General features: G+C 38.6%; 1 protein-coding gene across 2 annotated transcripts in view; it reads right to left on the reverse strand.

Moving 5' to 3' along the window:
* Positions 1-790: 790 nt before the first annotated feature.
* Positions 791-19,823, reverse strand: part of arid3b (AT-rich interaction domain 3B) — a 48,017-nt gene continuing 28,984 nt past the window's right edge. The window contains exons 4-9 of one of the 2 annotated variants that reach the window (XM_004916003.4): positions 18,316-18,388; positions 7,185-7,368; positions 6,010-6,248; positions 4,424-4,678; positions 3,321-3,407; positions 791-2,763 (exon numbers count right to left, since the gene is read on the reverse strand). In XM_004916003.4, coding sequence (XP_004916060.1) covers positions 2,606-2,763; positions 3,321-3,407; positions 4,424-4,678; positions 6,010-6,248; positions 7,185-7,368; positions 18,316-18,388 — 996 coding nt within the window. In that variant the 3' untranslated portion in view covers positions 791-2,605. The remainder of the gene's footprint in view (positions 2,764-3,320; positions 3,408-4,423; positions 4,679-6,009; positions 6,249-7,184; positions 7,369-18,315; positions 18,389-19,823) is intronic. The other variant, XM_002938881.5, reaches the window with a different exon arrangement.

Consider the following 19,823-nt stretch of genomic DNA (forward strand, 5'->3'; position numbering starts at 1 on the left):
TTAGAAAATACCTGTTAAAACTTGGCTTCCGGTCATTTGAAATAGGGCGATACGGCGAAGGAAGGAGCAGCATCCACTATGCGACAATCGATTGATTGAACCTAGCCTGACTCATTCCTATACAGAAGGAAGGCTAGGCTAAATCAATCGATCGTCGCATAGTGGATGCTGCTCCTTCCTTCGCTGTATCAACCTATATCAAATGATCAGAAGCCAAGTTTTAGCAGGTATTTTCTAATAAAGCATTCAAAATACTAAATTGTTTTTAGGATAGGGCAATTATTGGAGCAGGGTAGAATAGATTTTTTACTTAACAAATTTTTGTTACACTATTCCTTTAAAGTAGGCCCTGGCATTTCAAGTATACAAAGCCCAAACAGACCAATAAATGACTGTCCATGGCATCTTACAGCAGCCTCTCTGGCATTTGCCAGAATCTAGTTTGCCAGTCCAGGCCTTAGAGGTAATTAGATGCTGTTCTCCATAAGAGCATCATAGTGATCAGATGGCCCTTGGTGCCATATCCCTTTATCTTGATGAACTGCTCTCCAAACAGAACAAGAGCTATGTCCTGTGCTACCAACAAGGACATTCAAAAAGCATTACCAGGTGTCAAAAAAAAACCTCTCACTGCCCTACTGGAAAAGATGCATCAAACAATGCTCACAGCCTCTAGACTTGGATATGCTGCAGATTTTATATTTGCATTCTGAACCTTTGTTTTCTGCATCTCCCATAAGAAGCAAATACGAAGCGTGTAACAGCTCATACATACACCAAAGCACTCCTGTTCCATCAATGCTTTTTAAATTATCCACAAATTATGCTTAATAAAACACACAAAATCTACCAAATCAAAACATCACAAACATGATTGAGGATGCAATGTGCCCTACAGGCAAAGCGATTGTCATAAAGATGGCCTCTGAAAGGCTGAAAATATTCACACATATCTCACAACACATTTGGAGGCCACTCGGTCTACGCACCAAGTCAGATTAAAGACATGGCTTTATCAATCCAATAATTTACATAGCTGTGTTGTATATACAGGGCCATTGTTTTGGAAATCTAGCAAACAGTCTTTAAATTGTGCATTACTGCTGTATCACAAAACTTTAGTCAAAAAAAAAAAGGAAATGGATGTCTCTAACAAATAATGTTTAAATCAGATTCATAAGTGTTTAAAAAAATTCATTAATGAAAAATTTTAAAATTGATTTGATCTAAGCAGCCTTTTGTTGCCTATATGATAAAAAATGTGTTACTAAAAATATGATCCATTACACTTCAACCTCACAAAACACAAAGATCTCCTGCCAAACAGAGGCAAAATGTAGTTAAAAAAATGGACAGCTGTAATGTTATCTTTTTAAATTTAAAAAAAAAAAAAAAAATAGCAGGCCTTTGTAATTTTGTTCTTCTAATGGGATGAGTATATGACATTGGTTTTCGAATTGTATTGCAGCAGTCTATTCTAGGAGCTTGGGCAACCATGAATCTCAGGAAATTCACTAAAAAAAGGTAGATAAAAACACATTCCCATTATACCCAATGCTTCCCATGCCCTTAAACCCCAAACACTAAATAAAGAAAAGGGAAAGTTAATGCACTCTTTGTGTGGCTCTTATTATTTCTCCCTCGTAGCATTTTGCTGATGGAATACGTTGGTTTCTGCAAATAGTGTGTTTTGAAAAGGAGCGGTCTTTCGACAACTGTTGTAGAAAGAGAAGACATTATATACCCTTCTAGTCTTTGGTGAGCGACATTAAGCAACTAAAAACTTCAGTATTACTTATGTTTTTTTTGTCTACCTTCCTGCTGTAGGTTAGTGACATGTATCAGTAACTCCAAATACACAAGTTAAAAGAATATCTAAAACAGCAAAAGCAACAAGACTGCACCTTTCAACATGTGAATATAAGGTGTATCTGCAGATAAAATAAGTTTAGTCTTAAATGATAGGACACTTAAAAACTTGCCTTCTGATGCAGGATGGAACTTTGATAAAAAACCACCCATGGTTTTAGCTGTTCCAACCTATATTAAAGTCAATATCCATCTAATTCTGAGGTTAGTTCCACAGCAACAGGGGGGAATGTAGATTCTAGTGCTCTAAGGAGTCAAGGGTAGGTATGCATCTCAAGGTTAGTAGAAATGTCCTCACCACCATTTTGCACTTATCAAATTTCCCAAATCAGGTCACCCCTTTTTCATTGTGCCTTTCCCCATAAGCACAAAGGCGATATCACCCCCCCCAAGAACTTAAAAGGAGGAGTGCAGTGACAGAATGACTATTTGCTCTACAGTTACTTTCCTAAAATGCCATAGAGCACAACAGATGCTGCCCCAAAATAGGCAACAGAAGTGTTGCTAACCCTCTTGTCCCCCTGTGTCCTGTAGATCACTGAAGCTGTGTAATGCCATTTGAAAACACGAGGTAAGTTGGTTGTGTTAACTTTTCCATAATGTGAGGTAAGCCAAGTTAATGTCTTTCTGCAAGCTGAGGTAGGTACGGTTGTGTAACGCTTTCTTGCGAAGGAGGTAAGTATAATAAAAACATATTTCCCCTCCATCCCCAATTTTTGGTTCATGCTTCGGGAGCTCAGTTGGACCAGCTGGTGGAGGGCTCAGCCCCTGGGGTTCCCCTAGAGGAAGTGGGGCTCTGTGACGCCTGGGAAGTGTTGCTGCTGCTGCCACTCCCCACACTCTGTCCAGTGTACCCAGCAATTAAAGGAACTGGTTTCTGAGCATACAGGATACCTGAAAAAAATTGAAAAGGGTTATTGTGGAAAGGTAGAGATGTGTTATCTTATGATAACCCAAATTACCCTAGGACTAGAATTCACAACTAACAGGAATAGTCTCATTATTAAAAGACTAGCTCTGGCAAACTACATTTTAGTTGTATTAACTTTGTTTAAAGTGAAATGACCATGACTGAATTAAAATCCACAAAGTAACACAGATTTAAAATTGGTAGCCAATTTATTCAAAATTGGGGTAACCGTATTCCATTAGAGTTATGGTAAATGTATGGTTTCGATCCCGTGCAATAGGGTTCAAAATGATTGTGCCCATAATGGATTAGTTGTCATTAATTCGAATGGGAAGCAAAGCAGGTTGTGTAATACCAGGTCTATGAATTGTGCTTTACGTAGCACTTAAAAGAATTAAGAGTAAATGAGCATGCAAACATGAACACAAAACCAGGCCTCCAGTCAGAACCCAGTCAGTAGGCATTGATGGGAAAACCCAGCAACTAGATGGTCACGGGTATGTTAAAAATAAAAGGAAGCATGGCTTTTCCTCCCACTCACCTGTATACATCGTGCCATTAATCTCAATAGACATGTTGATACTGCTTGTTCCCAGATTCAGAGTTGCCTCTTGCCGGTCCTGTGCTACTGGGAAAGACAGGTAGGTGGTTAGTGAGGCTTTGACTGCATAAATTGAAAATAAAAAAATGTTTACTTTTGCCTGATGCGGTTTAGGGAAAAATGTTTAAGGTTTCTTCTTCAACCTTATTGCCACTATTTATGCTTGTGTTAAGGAACATTTGCTGGGACTTGTGACCATGTTTATTTCTTTTCTGGACCAGCATCCCCTATATGATGTGTCTCTTTATTTTAAACATATTAAGAAAGTTCATAAGGGGATCTGTCTGTCCATCCATCCTGAGCATTAGAGGCATTCACAAAGCAAGGTTACCTTGGAACTAAAGGGCTCATTAATATTTATTATAGCAGAGCTTTGAGATGCCTGCAGCTGCCACAGAGTAAAGAGGGACTAAACAACTAAAAAAACATTTAAACATAAAAAAAAAAAATCCTGGATATTTTTGCCATCAATCTGGATTTATGCTGGCCTATTTCTCATCAAGTACAAAGTACAGTCTAATAATTAAAAAGAAAAATAATAAAAAATGAAAAACTACCTGTCTAAATAGGACTCTATGGGAAATGGCCACAACTGGTGTTTGGATTATAGATCCCATGCCTGCTCAGGAAAAGTTTTGATTTTGATTGCACCTTTTAAAATGCTGTGTAAAATTTCTGTGCTATTAAAATTAAGGAGGTATGAGAGATATGTGATCCATTATTAGGAAATCAATTATCCAGAAAACTTACAGAAATGTCATCTTCCATAGAGTCCATTTAAAAAAATAATTCTAATGTTAAAAAAAAAAAAAAAATTCTGTATAAAAACAGTACCTTGTACTTCATGGTAAACAAACTGTACAAATCCATAGTGGTGGCAAAACAATCCCACATTGCAAGTTTAAATGATTTTTAGCAGACTTAAGGTATGATGATCCAAATTATGAAAAATCCCTTAGTAGAAAAACTTAGCTCACATAGATTCCAAATCCTACACCAGTAATAAATAAACAATTCAGCGAAAATACATAAATGCTAATTACCTTTGCCATTGATTTTCAATTTCATGGGTATCTGTCGTGCCATGCTAAGGAGATTTTGCTGAAAAGCTTGCTGTATGATCCTTTGCTGTTCCTCTACAGATGTCCGAGAAGCTCGCTTTTCTGGGGGCTCACCCATCTCCAGCCTATCCTTCAATTGCTCAAGGGATGCTGTTCGCACACCGGTTGGAGTCTGTTGTGTGCCCACAGGCAAAGAAAGTGGCATGCGGCCTCCCATCAAGCCAACAGCATTGTCACCTAAAAAGTAATAGACAAATGAACATAAAGGTAGCAACCAGCAATTATTGCATTAACTAAATTCTGTATTTGCACTGCAGAATAGTAAAATAGGACTGATGAGATATACAGCAGGTCCTCGGCACACAGACAACCTGTGAACTTTTCTCTACTGCAGTATTACATACATACAAGATCCTGAACAGGATCTTAACAGGCACATTGCTAGTTTTTCCTGTGCCATAAGTACTAAAATTCCCACATTGAATAATATATAAAAGACAATGCACTCTTTGCCTTAAGACATATTAGAATTGACTGCAAAGGCTTGGGACCATAACAGAACAGGAGGGTGTATGGCCAAGTGCCGTTATACAGTTTTAGACTTTTAGAGGGGGAGATATGGCCATCCCAGTTGACTTGATTTAAGATAAAATAGATTCAATATAAAAAGTTATGTATTTAATTTAATGTACTTTATGTACTTGAGAATGGAGTATGGCTTGGCTATCAAATAATATTTAACGTTAGATTCCAGGTGACAAATGCAATTGTCATGTTACCCCACATGATGAAACAGCTCCTTCCTGACTGTGGGACTGTTCAACCTGCCCTTGAAGTCACACTCTACAACCTTTCTTACTTGTGAGCCATAGTCAAATGTAAAAATACATGGAGAGCAACACAAGCATCATAAAAGCGATAAATCTTCACTATTGCAGGTGACTAATCCCTTGAGAGGTAATTCCTTGTGAGACGACTTCGGGTGACTTCAGGAACCTGAAGCGACGTGTATGAAATCCCACTGGCGATTTACATTCTTGCCAGTGAGAATGCGTTAGTGAAGATTTATTGCGGGCAACTAATCTCCCCGTGTGCCAATGCCCTTATCGTTTTCACCAACTCGGACTTTGTATACACAGTCTAGCACCGAAACGTCGGTTGTACATGCAATTATAATACACTAATATTTGTTTGAACCACAAGACCCTTGGTGCTGGTTGTGTTTGATTTGGTATCTATTTGGTATTCCGTGCACAGGGGCAGCTACATTGTAGCAACTTTCGGAGTGTGGTGCTGTCGTGTGGACTTTATCTATATATATTATATATATATATATATACACATATACACACACACACGTGTAGCTACTTGGGTAAAAAAAAGTGCACTTTACCTTACATAGGAAAAGGAAATATCTTAATTATTCAAGTTGCTGAGTGTTCACAGACAACACGCCACTCTGCACTAACATGACTTTTGTTAAAACTGCCTCTCTACACATACATATGTTTTGGTGTGTGAACTTTTAAAGAGTCTTAACATAATTTTTGTTTTTACAATCACCAGACCTTTTTTCAAAGTAGTCACGGGTGAAATGCGGGTGTGCCCTCCCATCATGGCTACAGGAACCTTGTTTGCTCCAAGAAGTCCAGAGGTGCCTTGTGGAGTTGGAGAATAGCTAAAAGTTGATGATCCATAGCTTGGGCGTCTGCCTTCTCTCCTGTTGCCATCAATGGCAGCCTGCAACTCTGCTGGAGAACTAAGAGATTTCTTCTCACACTCATAAAGGTAAAGGTACTTCATGTATCTTTTTAAAAAAAAAAAAGAAAAGGAAACAGACTTAAAATATGCTCAGTATAGTGGTAGATATACACAACAAAACTGTTTAGTAACAAAGATAAACTACAAGTTAAGGTTGCCATATACATGAAGATTCAGTTGTTTGGTGAGGTCCGCAAATGAGTTCATTTCCAAATTTGTCCATCTGGGCCAGAACTAGGGGTAGGCAGAAGAGGCAGCTGCCTAGGGTGCAACGATTGAGGGGCGCCAGGCAGGAGCCTCTCCTGCCTACCCCTAGTGCGACTTTGTCATTGCCTCCGCCGCTTGTCATTAGCGGCGGAGGCAATGACCGATCTAATCGGTGGGCGGAGTTGGCCGACCGGGTTGCCTAGGGCGCCCGGTCGGCTTGGCCCGCCCCTGATCTGGGCCATATAAGGCAGATCCTATTGTTTGACCCTCAGGCCAACACCCTGCTTGATAGATATCTGTCCACTTTTCAGCCAGATATCTGCTGAAGGGGCCAAATTTGCAGCTTTATACTGCCCCTGTATGGCCTACACTAGAAACAATCAGAATTAACAGATACCTCAATTTGTTATAGAGGTAGATAGTATATTAATAACAGAGACACATGTTCACCAGAAAGGCTTAAATGAGTCATTCTTCTGTTTAACATATAGCACATGGTATGTATTAATAATCAGAAGAAGAATTAATCACTTTCCAGTAATATTGATTCACTGTTTCTTACTGCATCAAGGAAGAAGAGGCTTCTCCTGTTCACAAGACATATATTACTTAGAGCCACTACCATACAGATTTTGCTTAGGATACATTATAATTTATTAAAGCATTTTGCCAAGACCTGTAATAGGAACAATTCCAAAAAAATATTTGACATATTGTGGACTGAGAACAAAATGCACTGGACAAGAAGATCACTGCAAGTAGAGCAATCACTTACTGTGTGCGTAAAGTGAAGGCTGCACTAGTGATAGAGGTAGGAAGGTTTAACCCCTTGGTAATCTCTCTCCAGATCTTCTTGTTGATAACCTCCACAAGTCCACCTTTCTCTGTCACAAGTTTATATAGCATGTAGAGGTCCAACAACTGCTTTGCCATGATGGGGATCCGGCTAATTGGTGTACCTGATTGAAGACAGAAAAGAACATGGGCAGAGATAAATAAAACATAAGATGTGGCCTTTAACTTCAAACGATGAAAGTACAGTACTGAGAGGATCACATATCATTTACACAGCACTAAAGATTATGGTTTGTAGCATATGAGACAAACATTATTGCATATGGGAACTGTAAGGCAAAAAGGTGATGATAAGCAAGAAGTCCATTGTGTGGTATTATTCAACAAGTAACAGTGCATTATGTTGATCTTGCTTTGTAATGATCTGTCATTCAGAGGAAGAGCAAACCATCATGCTAATTATCTACTTCCTTTTTTTATTTAATCTCCCACTGTAGTCCCAACCTTTGTATGCCACTTTCCATTCTAATTTATTACTGTCCATATGTCCTTTCCCAGGAACCCAATTCTACACCAGTCCTACTCCCCCTTTTTCTCCCCTAAATTATCCATTTTGCTGCATATTTCCTTTGACCCATGTGCTTTATGGCAGAAGAAATCAGTCAGTGCAGTTCACACTAATTCTTTAATTACTACCTTTTACTTCCATAGCATTAGTATATTGCGCTGAACTTTACAAAGACCTCTTAGCATCTAGATACCTATAAAGCAGGGATCCCCAACCTTTCTTACTCATAAGCAACAGTCAAATGTAAAAATTTGGAGAGCAACATAAGCATTAGAAAAGTTCATGGAGCGGCCAAATAAAGGCTAATATTGGCTATCAGGTAGCCTCTATGCACACTATCAACTTACAGGAGGCTTTATTTGATATTAAATCTTGTTTTTAATCAACCAATACTTGCCACCAAGTCAGGAATTCAAAAATAACTCTCTGGTTTGGGGGCACTGAGAGCAACATCCAAGGGGTTGGAGAGCAACACATTGCCCACAAGCCACTGGTTGGGGATCACTGCTATAAAGTGTACCAATAAGTCTAGTAACAATATTAAAAAGATTGCGGCTGAGCCAACTAAATATTTATTGTTACAGTGCTCTGATAAGATTCAGTCACACTTTACTGCTGTGCTGCAAGTTGAAATGATATCACCCCCCTCCCAGTAGCCGATCAGTAGAACAATGGGAAGGTGGAAAGGTAGCAGCTCCCAGTAGATATCAGAATAGCACTCAATAGTACGAAATACAAGTCCGGCTTGGGACTCCTCCAGTTACATGGGAGTAGGAGAAACAATAGGTTAACTGAAAGTAGTTCTAATGTGTAGTACTGGCTCCTTCTGAAAGCTTAGACTCAGGCACAATGCACTGAGATGGCGCCTACACACCAATATTACAGCTAAAAGAAAATACTTTTGTTGGTTCAAAAATACAATTTTAAATGATTTGCAAGTTATTTTTTTGCTATGTAAACAGTGTAATTCAGAAATAAAAAGTACACTATAAAAAACATTACAGTATCCCTTTAACTCCACTATAGTGACAAATGGCTGAGAGAAACGAAAGGAATAGAATATATCTTAGAAAAGAATATATCTTTATTGTCATTGTTACATAGTAAACGACAAGATTTTTTATTTTTAGGAAAAGTAAATGCTAAGTTAGGTTAACAGTGATTAGAAGCAAGTAATGTGGAGGACATGTCTGAAGGTGGCCATACACATAGCAACTTTGATCTTTCGTGCGAAAAGATCGCTCCCACCCTCCACTGATGTTCAGGGCTGAATCGTCAGATATGGAGGTAGAATCAATAGGAATTCTACGTCCTTGTGCTGATTCAGCCCTGAACGTAGATTTTGCTCAGATGCTTTCAATGGACCAATATTTGCAATATTGCGATATTGGTCACCTCGTCAAGCCGCCATACATGCACCGAATATCGTACGAAACAAGGTTTTGTAAGATATCATTGGTGCATGTATGGCCATTATTCACTTAGTGACAGTTTAATGAAAAGCAGTAAGTTTGCCTAGCCACAGTAACATATAGCACCAATGAGAAGTTTGCTTTTAGGACGAAGACACATGAGACGATTTGTCGCCGTGACTTCCGCAACTTTTGGGAAAAGTCACGGTGACAATTCGGTCACACGAATATGGGGAAAAGTCGCCATGATTAGTTGCAGCGACTTGCTTAGCTAAAAGTTGCGGTGACTAATTGCCCCGTGTGTCTTCGCTCTTAAACAGGTGACCAATAAATGCTACCTGCAATGCACACAGTGAGCTGCAGGTCAAATCTATTGTACATAAAAATGAACATGACTGAAAATAACAAAGAATACTAATTTAAACTTATATCTTCAGATATGGGCACAAAATGTGGATACATTGTAAAAATGTTATTTTTAGGCCTCTGTCCTCACTATAGAGTTGAGAACAAAGCCAGTGAAAAAATATTGCACCTGTGAACGTCACACAGCCTCTCCCCATACTTTCTTTTAACCAAAGTAACACCTAACAAAGTAGATGAGGGCGTCCATATGAAACCCTTCCCCCGCCATCCCATTGTTACCATCTAAATTAGCAACAGTCACTGCTAAAATGAACTGTCACAGGACACTCCCCGATGAGTGTTTATGAGGTCAGATGGATACAATTACTTAGACCTAAAGACTGGAAGACCAGAGGGTGAGCAATACACCCTGCAAAAGATATAAGGGGGCTGAGTCAGCATGCACAGAGTGACTCCTAACATATTCATATCTGACTTTTTAATGTGTAATATCAACCAAAATATAGAGTTATGAATAGTATCAGATGTTTGTTCTGACACATCAAAACAATGGTGGATCTTCTCTGTCTGGCAGGTAATGAAGCTAGTGGACAATGCCATGCTCATGAAACACTGGCCAAGCCCAGAAACTATAGAATGCCTGAACGGAAACAGACAACAGACTGTTTCTTCATGCCCTGAAATGAACGTTTTTTTTCTAGAAACTATTTTTCTCACCGCGCAAGAAAATGCAGCATTTGCATCTAAAAAAACAAGATGAAATGTGAATGCAAGGAAAAGCAACTCTGAATGCTCATAAATACAACCAGACAGAATATAATGTAAGTGTGAAACAAGTTTAGTGCACCTCAACACATTCACTAATTGATTCCATTTATATATGACCAGGTCAATTAACTTGCAATACAGACATGGCACTATTTTATAAGGAAAGGCTGTTTTTCCTTCTCTGTGCTGTCAAATACAGGTAACGGACCCCTTATCCGGAAACCCATTATCCAGAAAGCTCCGAATTATGGAAAGCCTGTCTCCCATAGACTCCATTTTAATCAAATAATTCAGAATTTTAAAACTGATTTCCTTTTTCTCTGTAGTAATAAAACAGTACCTTGTAATTAATCTCAACTAAGATATAAATAATCCTTATTGGATGCAAAACAGTCCTATTGGGTTTTATTCTTGTTTTATTGATTTTTAGCAGACTTAAGGTATAGAGATCCAAATTACGGAAAGACCCCTTATCCGGAATACCCTTGGTCCCGAGCATTCTGGATAACAGGTCCTGTACCTGTATAACAAATTCAATTTTGAAACTGCTGAACCTGCCACACAAAGCAATTAAATCAAATCAAGAGAAAATATATGACTACCCTCCTTTTTGTCTCCCCAGCCTGAAACTACAAGGACAATTTGTATAACCAATTCAAACTTAATTTTCCCTTACAAATATTTATACTACTGTATTCACTGAACATTCTTATCTGCATATTAGCCTTTATAATTATAAATGATAACTACAATATTCCTTTCATCAGGTAAAGGTATATAAATTACAGCAGTGATATTTAACTGTCAATGAACTACAGTAAGATCCCTGTTCTACAGCCTTCATCAAAACAGTGCAATTTTCTACTTGTGGCCACTAGGAGGTTTATTTTTTTCTTCATCTACTGTATATGAATGTCTGTATATTTTCATTTATATATCATCATCATTTATTTATATAGCGCCAGCAAATTACGCAGCACTTCACAATAAAGGTAAACAGTGATCTACATATAGCTACATATGCATGCAGTGCTGTACAGCAGAATATTTGTGTCAAAATTAATAATTTGCCAGCTACCACTTGCATGAATGAATAAAATATGCAAAGAACACGTGTTTTGTGTGTCATATTTAAACAGTTTCTTTCACAAATTTAGTAAAAATACTCATGCCTTAATATTACATTCTACAATGTATATTTCCTGGAATTTATACTTTTAAATGTCTCCTAGGAACACAAACAGTTTAAATACTTGCTGATTTTACACTTTCCTGCATTTTACGTGATATTTGTTTCCCATGAGAAGCGTTAAATTTAACACTTAGACAAAACGTCTGTGCTTCAACTCACACTTTTGCGCTGAGCCACACTATATCATTTCCTGCCTTTTAGGATTCTGTATAGAATTAAACTTCCAGGAAGGGAATCAGAGCTCAGATATCTATCACAAACAGCAGTAATGGCTTCATTAATCATGCTCCAAATGTCAAGACTTCCAACCCCCTAGTGTGAATTCTACCATTCTTGCATCAGTTTTCACTCCTTCAATCCTATCCCCCAACCTCCCCAAAACAAAACAACTTCCTCAATAAATGATAGTGACAGATCTTAAAGGATTATCAGATTTCAGAACCTGCTGGAAAGGGGAGAGATGGAGTACTTATAGAACAAAGGGGATTGCATTTAAACCAACGTAGTAACTCAAGCTTAACAATGCTCACACAAACGAAACCATTATTGACAAGTATACAGATGTGTAACTACAGGGGTGACACATTTCTCAGCAGAACATATACAACATTTACAACTAATGTATCAATTATAACAGCTGGCTTTAATGTAAGTCAAGTATTGTGCTCAGCATGGCCAAAGGTAAGAAATGCATCAACTAATGTATTATAGGGTAGGGGACCCCCCCACCCAACCCCAAATCCAATGCTGCTCCAGAAAGACATGAGGTGAAAAATTAAACCTTAATATTAGCAAAAAAAAAAAAAAAAAAAAAGCAACTGAAAAAGTCTATTTCTAGTAAAAAATATTATAAAACAGCAGCTTTGGAAAACAATTATTTCACAAATGATCTGTAGTTTGGTGATGGTCTACATATATACACATGGGGTTAATGCTGAAAGTATTGGTGTCCAAAAATACATGGTTTTCTAGGATATTCTTGCTGTTTAGGGGATTTAATAACTCATAATAAGCCTTTGGTTGTCTTGATTGCAGTAAAAACTCTGTAAAGTGCTTTGAACTCCGCTAGCAAAAAGTGCTAACTTAGCTTCCCCTTCAGAAAAGTGTTCCACATATATGGCTTTCTGGGAGTTAATCTGCTGTTAAGGGTCTTTTATAGCACATAAAACACAGGCAGCGTGTTGTGTTTGCAGGGAGTGAAGTTTCAGCCATGAAAGTTGGTATGTGCTATTTTTATTTTTGGGTCTCTAGATGCCAGGGTTGCGTAACCCTATGCTTAGTTTATTGAACTTGCCATATGACACCTGGCATTCATAATTCAGATTTTATTTATACTGGGTGGTTGAACCCCTGGGTAATAGTGACCATAATGTTATTTCATTTGATGTTTTGGTGCAGGAAACAAATTTACACGGGGGCAACAAAGACAATGAATTTTAGGAAGGCAAATTTTAGCTCCTTAAGGGCAGCGCTTCAGGGCATAGATTGGGGCATTATGTTTTCTGGTAAAAACACAGAGAAGAAATGGTTGTCATTTAAAATTATACTAAATCATTACTGTTCTCAATTTATTCCATTAATAAGAAAAAGTAGAAGTGTTAAGAATCACCCTATGTGGCTTAACACTGAGGTAAAGAAGTTAATAGGGAGAAAAAGGAAAGCTTTTAAGAAATATAAGTCAGAGGGGACAGTAGCTGCGTTTAATGAATATAAACACTATAACAAGTGTTGTAAAACCGCAATCTGGAAGGCAAAGATAGAAAATGAGGAGCGCATCGCAGCAGAGGCCAAGACTAACCCCAAAAAGTTTTTTAAGTATATTAATAGTAAAAAGATGCAGGTTGAGGGTGTGGCCCCATTGAGTTATAGAAACAATATGGTTACAGCGGATGCAGAAAAGGCAGATGTGCTTAACCAGTTCTTTTCTTCTGTGTATACAGTAGAGGAGCCAGTGGGCCAAGTCCCACCCAATAGCTGCACTGTTGCCTCAGCTCCAACTACACAGTGGTTGACACAGGATATGGTGCTTAAGGGGTTACACAAGATAAAAGTAAACAAGGCACCTGGGCCAGATGGAATACACCCTCGGGTACTGAGAGAGCTAGGGTCAAAATTACAGTGGCCCTTTTTCTGATATTCTCAGACTCGCTTTCATCAGGTATGGTACCTAGGGATTGGAAGAAGGTGAATGTCATTCCTATATTTAAAAAGGGAGTAAGATCTCAGCCTGGCAATTATAGGCCTGTAAGTTTGACATCCGTGGTGGCAAGTTATTTGAAAGCTTGTTAAGGGATCACATACAAAATTATGTAGTGGAGAATGCCATTATGACCAGTAATCAGCATGGCTTTATGAAGGACAGGTCATGTCAGACCAATTTAATTGCTTTTAATGATGAGGTAAGTAAGAAGCTGGACAGTGGGGATGCAGTAGATATAATTTATTTGGATTTTGCCAAAGCACTTGATACCGTTCCCCACAAATGACTGCTTTCTAAACTAAGGTCTATTGGTCTTAGTGAAGTCATTTGCACATGGATAGAAAACTGGCTACAGGATTGGGTACAGAGGGTGGTTGTTAATGCTACATTCTCTACTTGGAATAAGGTTCTCAGTGGGGTCCCTCAAGGTTCTGTACTGGGTCCATTTTTGTGTAACTTGTTCATAAATTACTTGGGGGAGGGTATTACAAGTAATGTATCAGTGTTTGCAGATGACACAAAACTCTGCAGACCAGTCAATTCTAATTCAGGGTGTGGCATCCTTGCAGCAGGATCTTGACCAGTTGGCAATCTGGGCGGCTAAGTGGCAGATGAGATTTAATGTGGATAAATGTAAGGTCATGCACCTGGGATGTAAAAATATGCAAGCCACTTATACCCTTAATGGGACTGCACTAGGCAAATCCATAATGGAGAAGGACCTTGGAGTCCTTGTAGATAATAAACTTGGCTGTAGCAAGCAATGCCAGGCAGTAGCTGCAAGGGCAAACAAGGTTTTGAGCTGTATTAAAAGGGGTATAGATTCACGGGAGGAGGGGGTTATTCTTCCCCTTTACAGAGCGCTGGTAAGGTTTTATTTACCAGTAGGTCCTTCCAACGAACACGAGGGCACCCACTCCGTTTAGAAGAAGGGAGGTTCTGTTTAAATATTCGGAAAGGATTTTTTACTGTGAGAGCTGTGAAGTTGTGGAATCCCCTCCCCGAATCAGTTGTGCTGGCTGATACAATATATAGCTTTAAGAAGGGACTGGATGGATTCTTAGCAAGTGAGGGAATACAGGGTTATGGGAGATAGCTCTTAGTACAAGTTGATCCAGGGACTGGTCCGATTGCCATCTTGGAGTCAGGAAGGATTTTTTCCCCTCTGTGGCAAATTAGAGAGGCTTCAGATGGGGTTTTTTGCTTTCCTCTGGATCAACTAGTAGTTAGGCAGGTAATATATAGGCATTATGGTTGATTGTGATGGACGTATGTTTTTTTTCAACCCAACTTACTACTACTACTACAAAATGTGGAAGATTGTAAGTGCAAGCCAAGTCAAAATTAAGATTTTTAAAACAAATCTTTAACATTATCCAAGATTTGCAGGTGGTTTGGGGGCAAAAAGACATTTGGAAAACCTTTGGACTTTTGCTTTCCAAATATATGTGGTTATGGGGTAAACTTGGTGCTAGATGTTCTGAAAATAGACCAGAGGCCAAAATGTCCAAAATTAAACCATATATACAGTTCATATTTTCAAGTCCCCAGAAACTATACACATTGGGTTCACAACTCAGGAGAGATGTAAAAGTCAGATTTCATGAGCTGGTATAAAATCTGTAAAAACCACTAATAGCCTGAAATAGAAATATGTTTTAGTCAGATTATTTCTAAATCAGTAATTTTCAATAATAATATATTATTCATAGTAAAATATAGTATTCAAGGAAAAAACACTGCTTTTACAGGCACTGTGTTTTGTTCTTAGGGACCAAAGTGTTAGTGTTACAAATCTGTATGTACTATTTGCCTTTCAGTATTCACTAAAAGCATAGTTAGTTAATCCTATGCATATCCAGAATTTGGGTGGAGGAAACTTTTCAGAAAATTATGTTTTCCTTACATAAAACATCATATAGGAAGATGCTAAAAAAAAAATTAGTGATGCATATCTATTTATAATAGGGATGCACCAAATACAGGATTCGGTTCGGTATTCGACCAAGAATCTGCCTTTTCCAGCAGGATTCGCCTGAATCCATGGTCCTGGCCGAACTGAATCTGAATCCTAAAAATCACGTGACTTTTTGTCTTGTAAGCAAGGAAGATGAAAAAAAATTTTTAAGCGGAAAATTCAGCACCGTTCTACTGTAAGAATAGTAATTAAGAGTAGATTAATTTTCAGTCTGGACTACTGTAACACTTTGTTAATTGGCCTTCCCCTTCAGAGACTGTCCCCTCTCCAGTCCATAATGAATACTGCTGCCAGGTTCATACAACTCTCCAACCGCTCCTCCTCTGCCGTGCCGCTCTGCCAATGCCTGCACTGGCTTCCCCTACTATCCAGGATAAAATTCAAACTAATGACTCTCACATTCAAAGCAGTTCATAACTCTGCCCTCTGCATCTCTGAACTTATCTCTAGATACCAACCAACTCGCTTGTTACGCTCCTCTACTGACCTACTTCTCAACTATCATTCCCTCCTCACACGCTCGTATTCAAGACTTTGCAAGGGCTGCCCCCTTCCTCAGGAATTCGCTCCCACAATCTGTCAGACTTTCTCCCAATCTCTCTGAGTTCAAAAGATCTCTAAAAATGCATTTATTTAGAGAAATGTACCCTTCATTCAGCTTAACATTATCTCAGTGTGCTGCTAAAAGCAATAACCTGTGCCACACCTCACACATTGCTTAATTCTGATCTTGCCCATTCCCACAACTTGTGTCTCAACATTTTCTCCTTGTAGATTGTAAGCTCTTTTGGGCAGGGAGGAGAGGTAGTTGCAGGGGGGAAAAATAAAAAATTAAGTGGGTAAAAGCGGCAGCGTAACCTGGTCGCGCCAGGCCCCCCTGAAGAAAAATTACCTGACATGCTGGGTTATGCTGTGAAATAAATTATCACTATTTTCATATATTTGTGTGCTGGCCCTTTTTTGCAAGTATCTACACTTCTTGGTCAATATTTGGTTAATATTTGAATTTGGTATCAGTGCAGAGAAACACTTGGACAGAGATTTTAGTTAAACAGAATTTCTTAGATTATATCAATGTATGAATATAAAGTGCAAGTTTTGAGTTAATTTTTGGAAGTTTTGTAAAAAAACAAAAACAAACAAACAAACAAAAAAAATAAATGTTAACTGACAGTTTCACCAGAAAGTAAAATTTACAAACTATACAAAGTTTTGGAATTGTTGATTAGTATTAAATAATATCCTTTATACTAAGGTATAATATAAATACACACACTACAATAAATTCAAAACTTGTAATAGGACATCAACACATTTTATATTGTTACATAGTTAATTATATAACTGGCATTTTAGTCTATCCACTAGGAGGAAGCCTTTCCTAAGGAGTTAATATCTGCAAACAGGTGATGTTTCAAAGGTCAGTTTCCCAGTCTCTTGGGTTCATGCATTTATTTATAACACCCAAGAACCATTAATAACCACTAAAGTATGCCCTTAGATTTCAGGAGATGGAGGGAGTTGTTGCTATTATGGAATTAATGTTCCACATACTGTAAATCATATGGTTAGAAGAGTCACTAAAGAGTTCCAAGACCATTTGAAACATGTACAACATGTAGTGAAATGTACCCCGATCGTTTTTTAAAGTGTACATTTGAGTGTTTTAATCCATAATCAGCCCGTCACTGCAGTTGACAAGTGGTTTCCTTTAAAGGAGAAGGAAAGGCTAGTAAAGAGTTAATCTCAAGCTGCAGGCATACCTTCAGTTGTCTCAATAGTGCCCTTAAGTCTCCCCATATTTCACCTGTTCAGAAGATCAGAAGCCAAACAGGCAGAAAAAACACTGAGCTGTGTAAAGAAAGTTCCCATAATGCCTCACTCCTGACAAGATACCCAGACCAAGTGAACATGCTCGGTTAGTAAGACTATGAGTCAGCTTCCTGCTGATTGGCTCAGATCCACATTCCTAAGGGGGGTGGAGTGAGTTCTTAGCATTCTTAAAGGAAGGGGGGAGCAGGAGAGGGGAGAAAGAGAAAGCTGTGTGTCTGTGGCACATGAATTACAGACACAAGAAATCTTTTTTTCAAAGAAGTCAGTGCAGCGTTTTTGTGGGTGCTTATGGCTGTATTTACATAGACCTTTGTGATAAAGCTTAGTTTTTACCTTTCTTTCTCCTTTAAATCTAATGAAGGATTTGTGCCTAAGGACTGAGACACACGGGGAGATTAGTCGCCGCACAACAAATCTTCCTTGTCGCAGGCAACTAATCTCCCTGAAATGCCATACCACCGGCTAGAATGTAAATCGACAGTGGGGTGGCAAACGTGGCGCCGCAATTTGCTGAAGCTGCCGAAATTTCCTCTAAAGGCAACTTTTTTCCTTTTTCTCTGTACTATTAAAACAGTACCTTGTACTTGTCCAAACTAAGATATAATTAATCCTTATTGGATGGAAAACAATCCTTTTGGGTTTATTTAATATTTAAATTATTTTTTAGTAAACGCAAAGCATGGAGATCCAAACTACGGAAAGATCCCTTTATCCAGAAGACCCCAGGTCCGAGGATTCTTGATAACAGATCCCATACCTCTATATGTTTCTATGCAGGACAGTCTTTAGCTCACCTTTTTTTTGCATGAACATGAAGAGGTCGTCGAGAAATTCCTTGCGTTTAGGGTCACTGTCCAGTTCATACAACTTTAGAGAAAAAAAAAAAAGATGTTTATGATTAATGAAAATGGTGTGATCAGGATAACAACCCAAAGATAGCTTCTCATGGGTGGTTTAGATCAAAAAGTACAGCAGTGGCAGTGCAAACTAACAGGAAAATTAACTGTTGTCAAATAAAAAGTATCACAAACTTTAAGGCACACTCCCAAAGATCCCACAGGGCACAAATGTGTAAGTGCCTCGTTTGTGATATGCCTACATTCCAGTCTCATTTAATTTACAGCTCCAGGAAGCTATGAATAGACGTAAATTATATATTAGTTACACCTGTAAACACGATGCACCCTGAGTAGAGCTAACCTCAGCTGTGGCTTATGATACTTAAGGCCTAGCAACAAATTATAATTATGCATTTAGGCTGATGCCACACGTGGCGTTTTTACGCTGCGTATTTTCTCAGCCTAAAAACGCCGCACAAGCCTCACAGTCCCTGACTATGGCGTTTTTCAGCCTAGTACTGGTGACGTAGCAAATCCCGTTTCCATGGTGCTAATAGTGCGAAATAGTAAAAAATGAAGCTTATTTCCGCTAGGTCTGGCAGCTGCCTTTGTGTATACATAGGAATAGCTTGCTGTGCAAATACTGGCGTATTTCGGCAAACGCTTGAAAGATCCGTGCTGAGGCGTTTTCTAGCGTATTTATGCATTGTGTGGTTTGCTCGAGTCTTTTCAAGTTATTTCTATGGATGATGATATTGTGCGTTTTTCAGCCGGCGAGAGAATTAGAAAATACGCAGCGTAAAAACGCCACGTGTGGCATCAGCCTTACACAACTGTTTAAATTGTGCGATATGAAAATAGGGACACCTAACGAGAGTAAGATTAACAGTTATCCAACAAAGCTTACCTTAGCTATTTTTCACTAAATTAGCTGCTACATAGAAGCAAATCTTTTACCTAAATGATGTGCCCATAGCTCATGGTCTGCTTATGCTCATACACAGTTCCAAGAAACCAAAGTACTGCCTCAATTAAGTGAACTTTGGTACCTGGTCAGCGAACAAGTGCAATGGTTTCAAATACGTAACCTGGTTTCATTGCTGCCAGCAAAGAACCTCAAAATTGCCTGTGCTGCCTCTTACAGACATTTATGGGCACAAGTGGTACTTGGCCTAAAAAGTATGTGCTCCAGAGCAAACATCTGTGATACCAGTAACAGTCTATGAGAGATTACATGGAAAGGGATGGCTGCTTGGATAAGATTTGCAAGAAACTGTAGTGTTCTAAAAGTATTCATACATAGGATTACACTTAAAATGGCTAGTAAACACAGTGCATTAAATCACTTTTACTACACCATAAAAAGTGTATAAATGTTTACTATTCTACAATTGTTTCCAAAATCCAAGTTAAAATTGCATGGATGAGAAAGCCAGTTAAGGTCCCCATACACGGGCCGATTC

This window comes from Xenopus tropicalis, chromosome 3 (assembly GCF_000004195.4).
Source record: "Xenopus tropicalis strain Nigerian chromosome 3, UCB_Xtro_10.0, whole genome shotgun sequence".
In the NCBI taxonomy this organism is placed as follows: Eukaryota; Metazoa; Chordata; class Amphibia; order Anura; family Pipidae; genus Xenopus; species Xenopus tropicalis.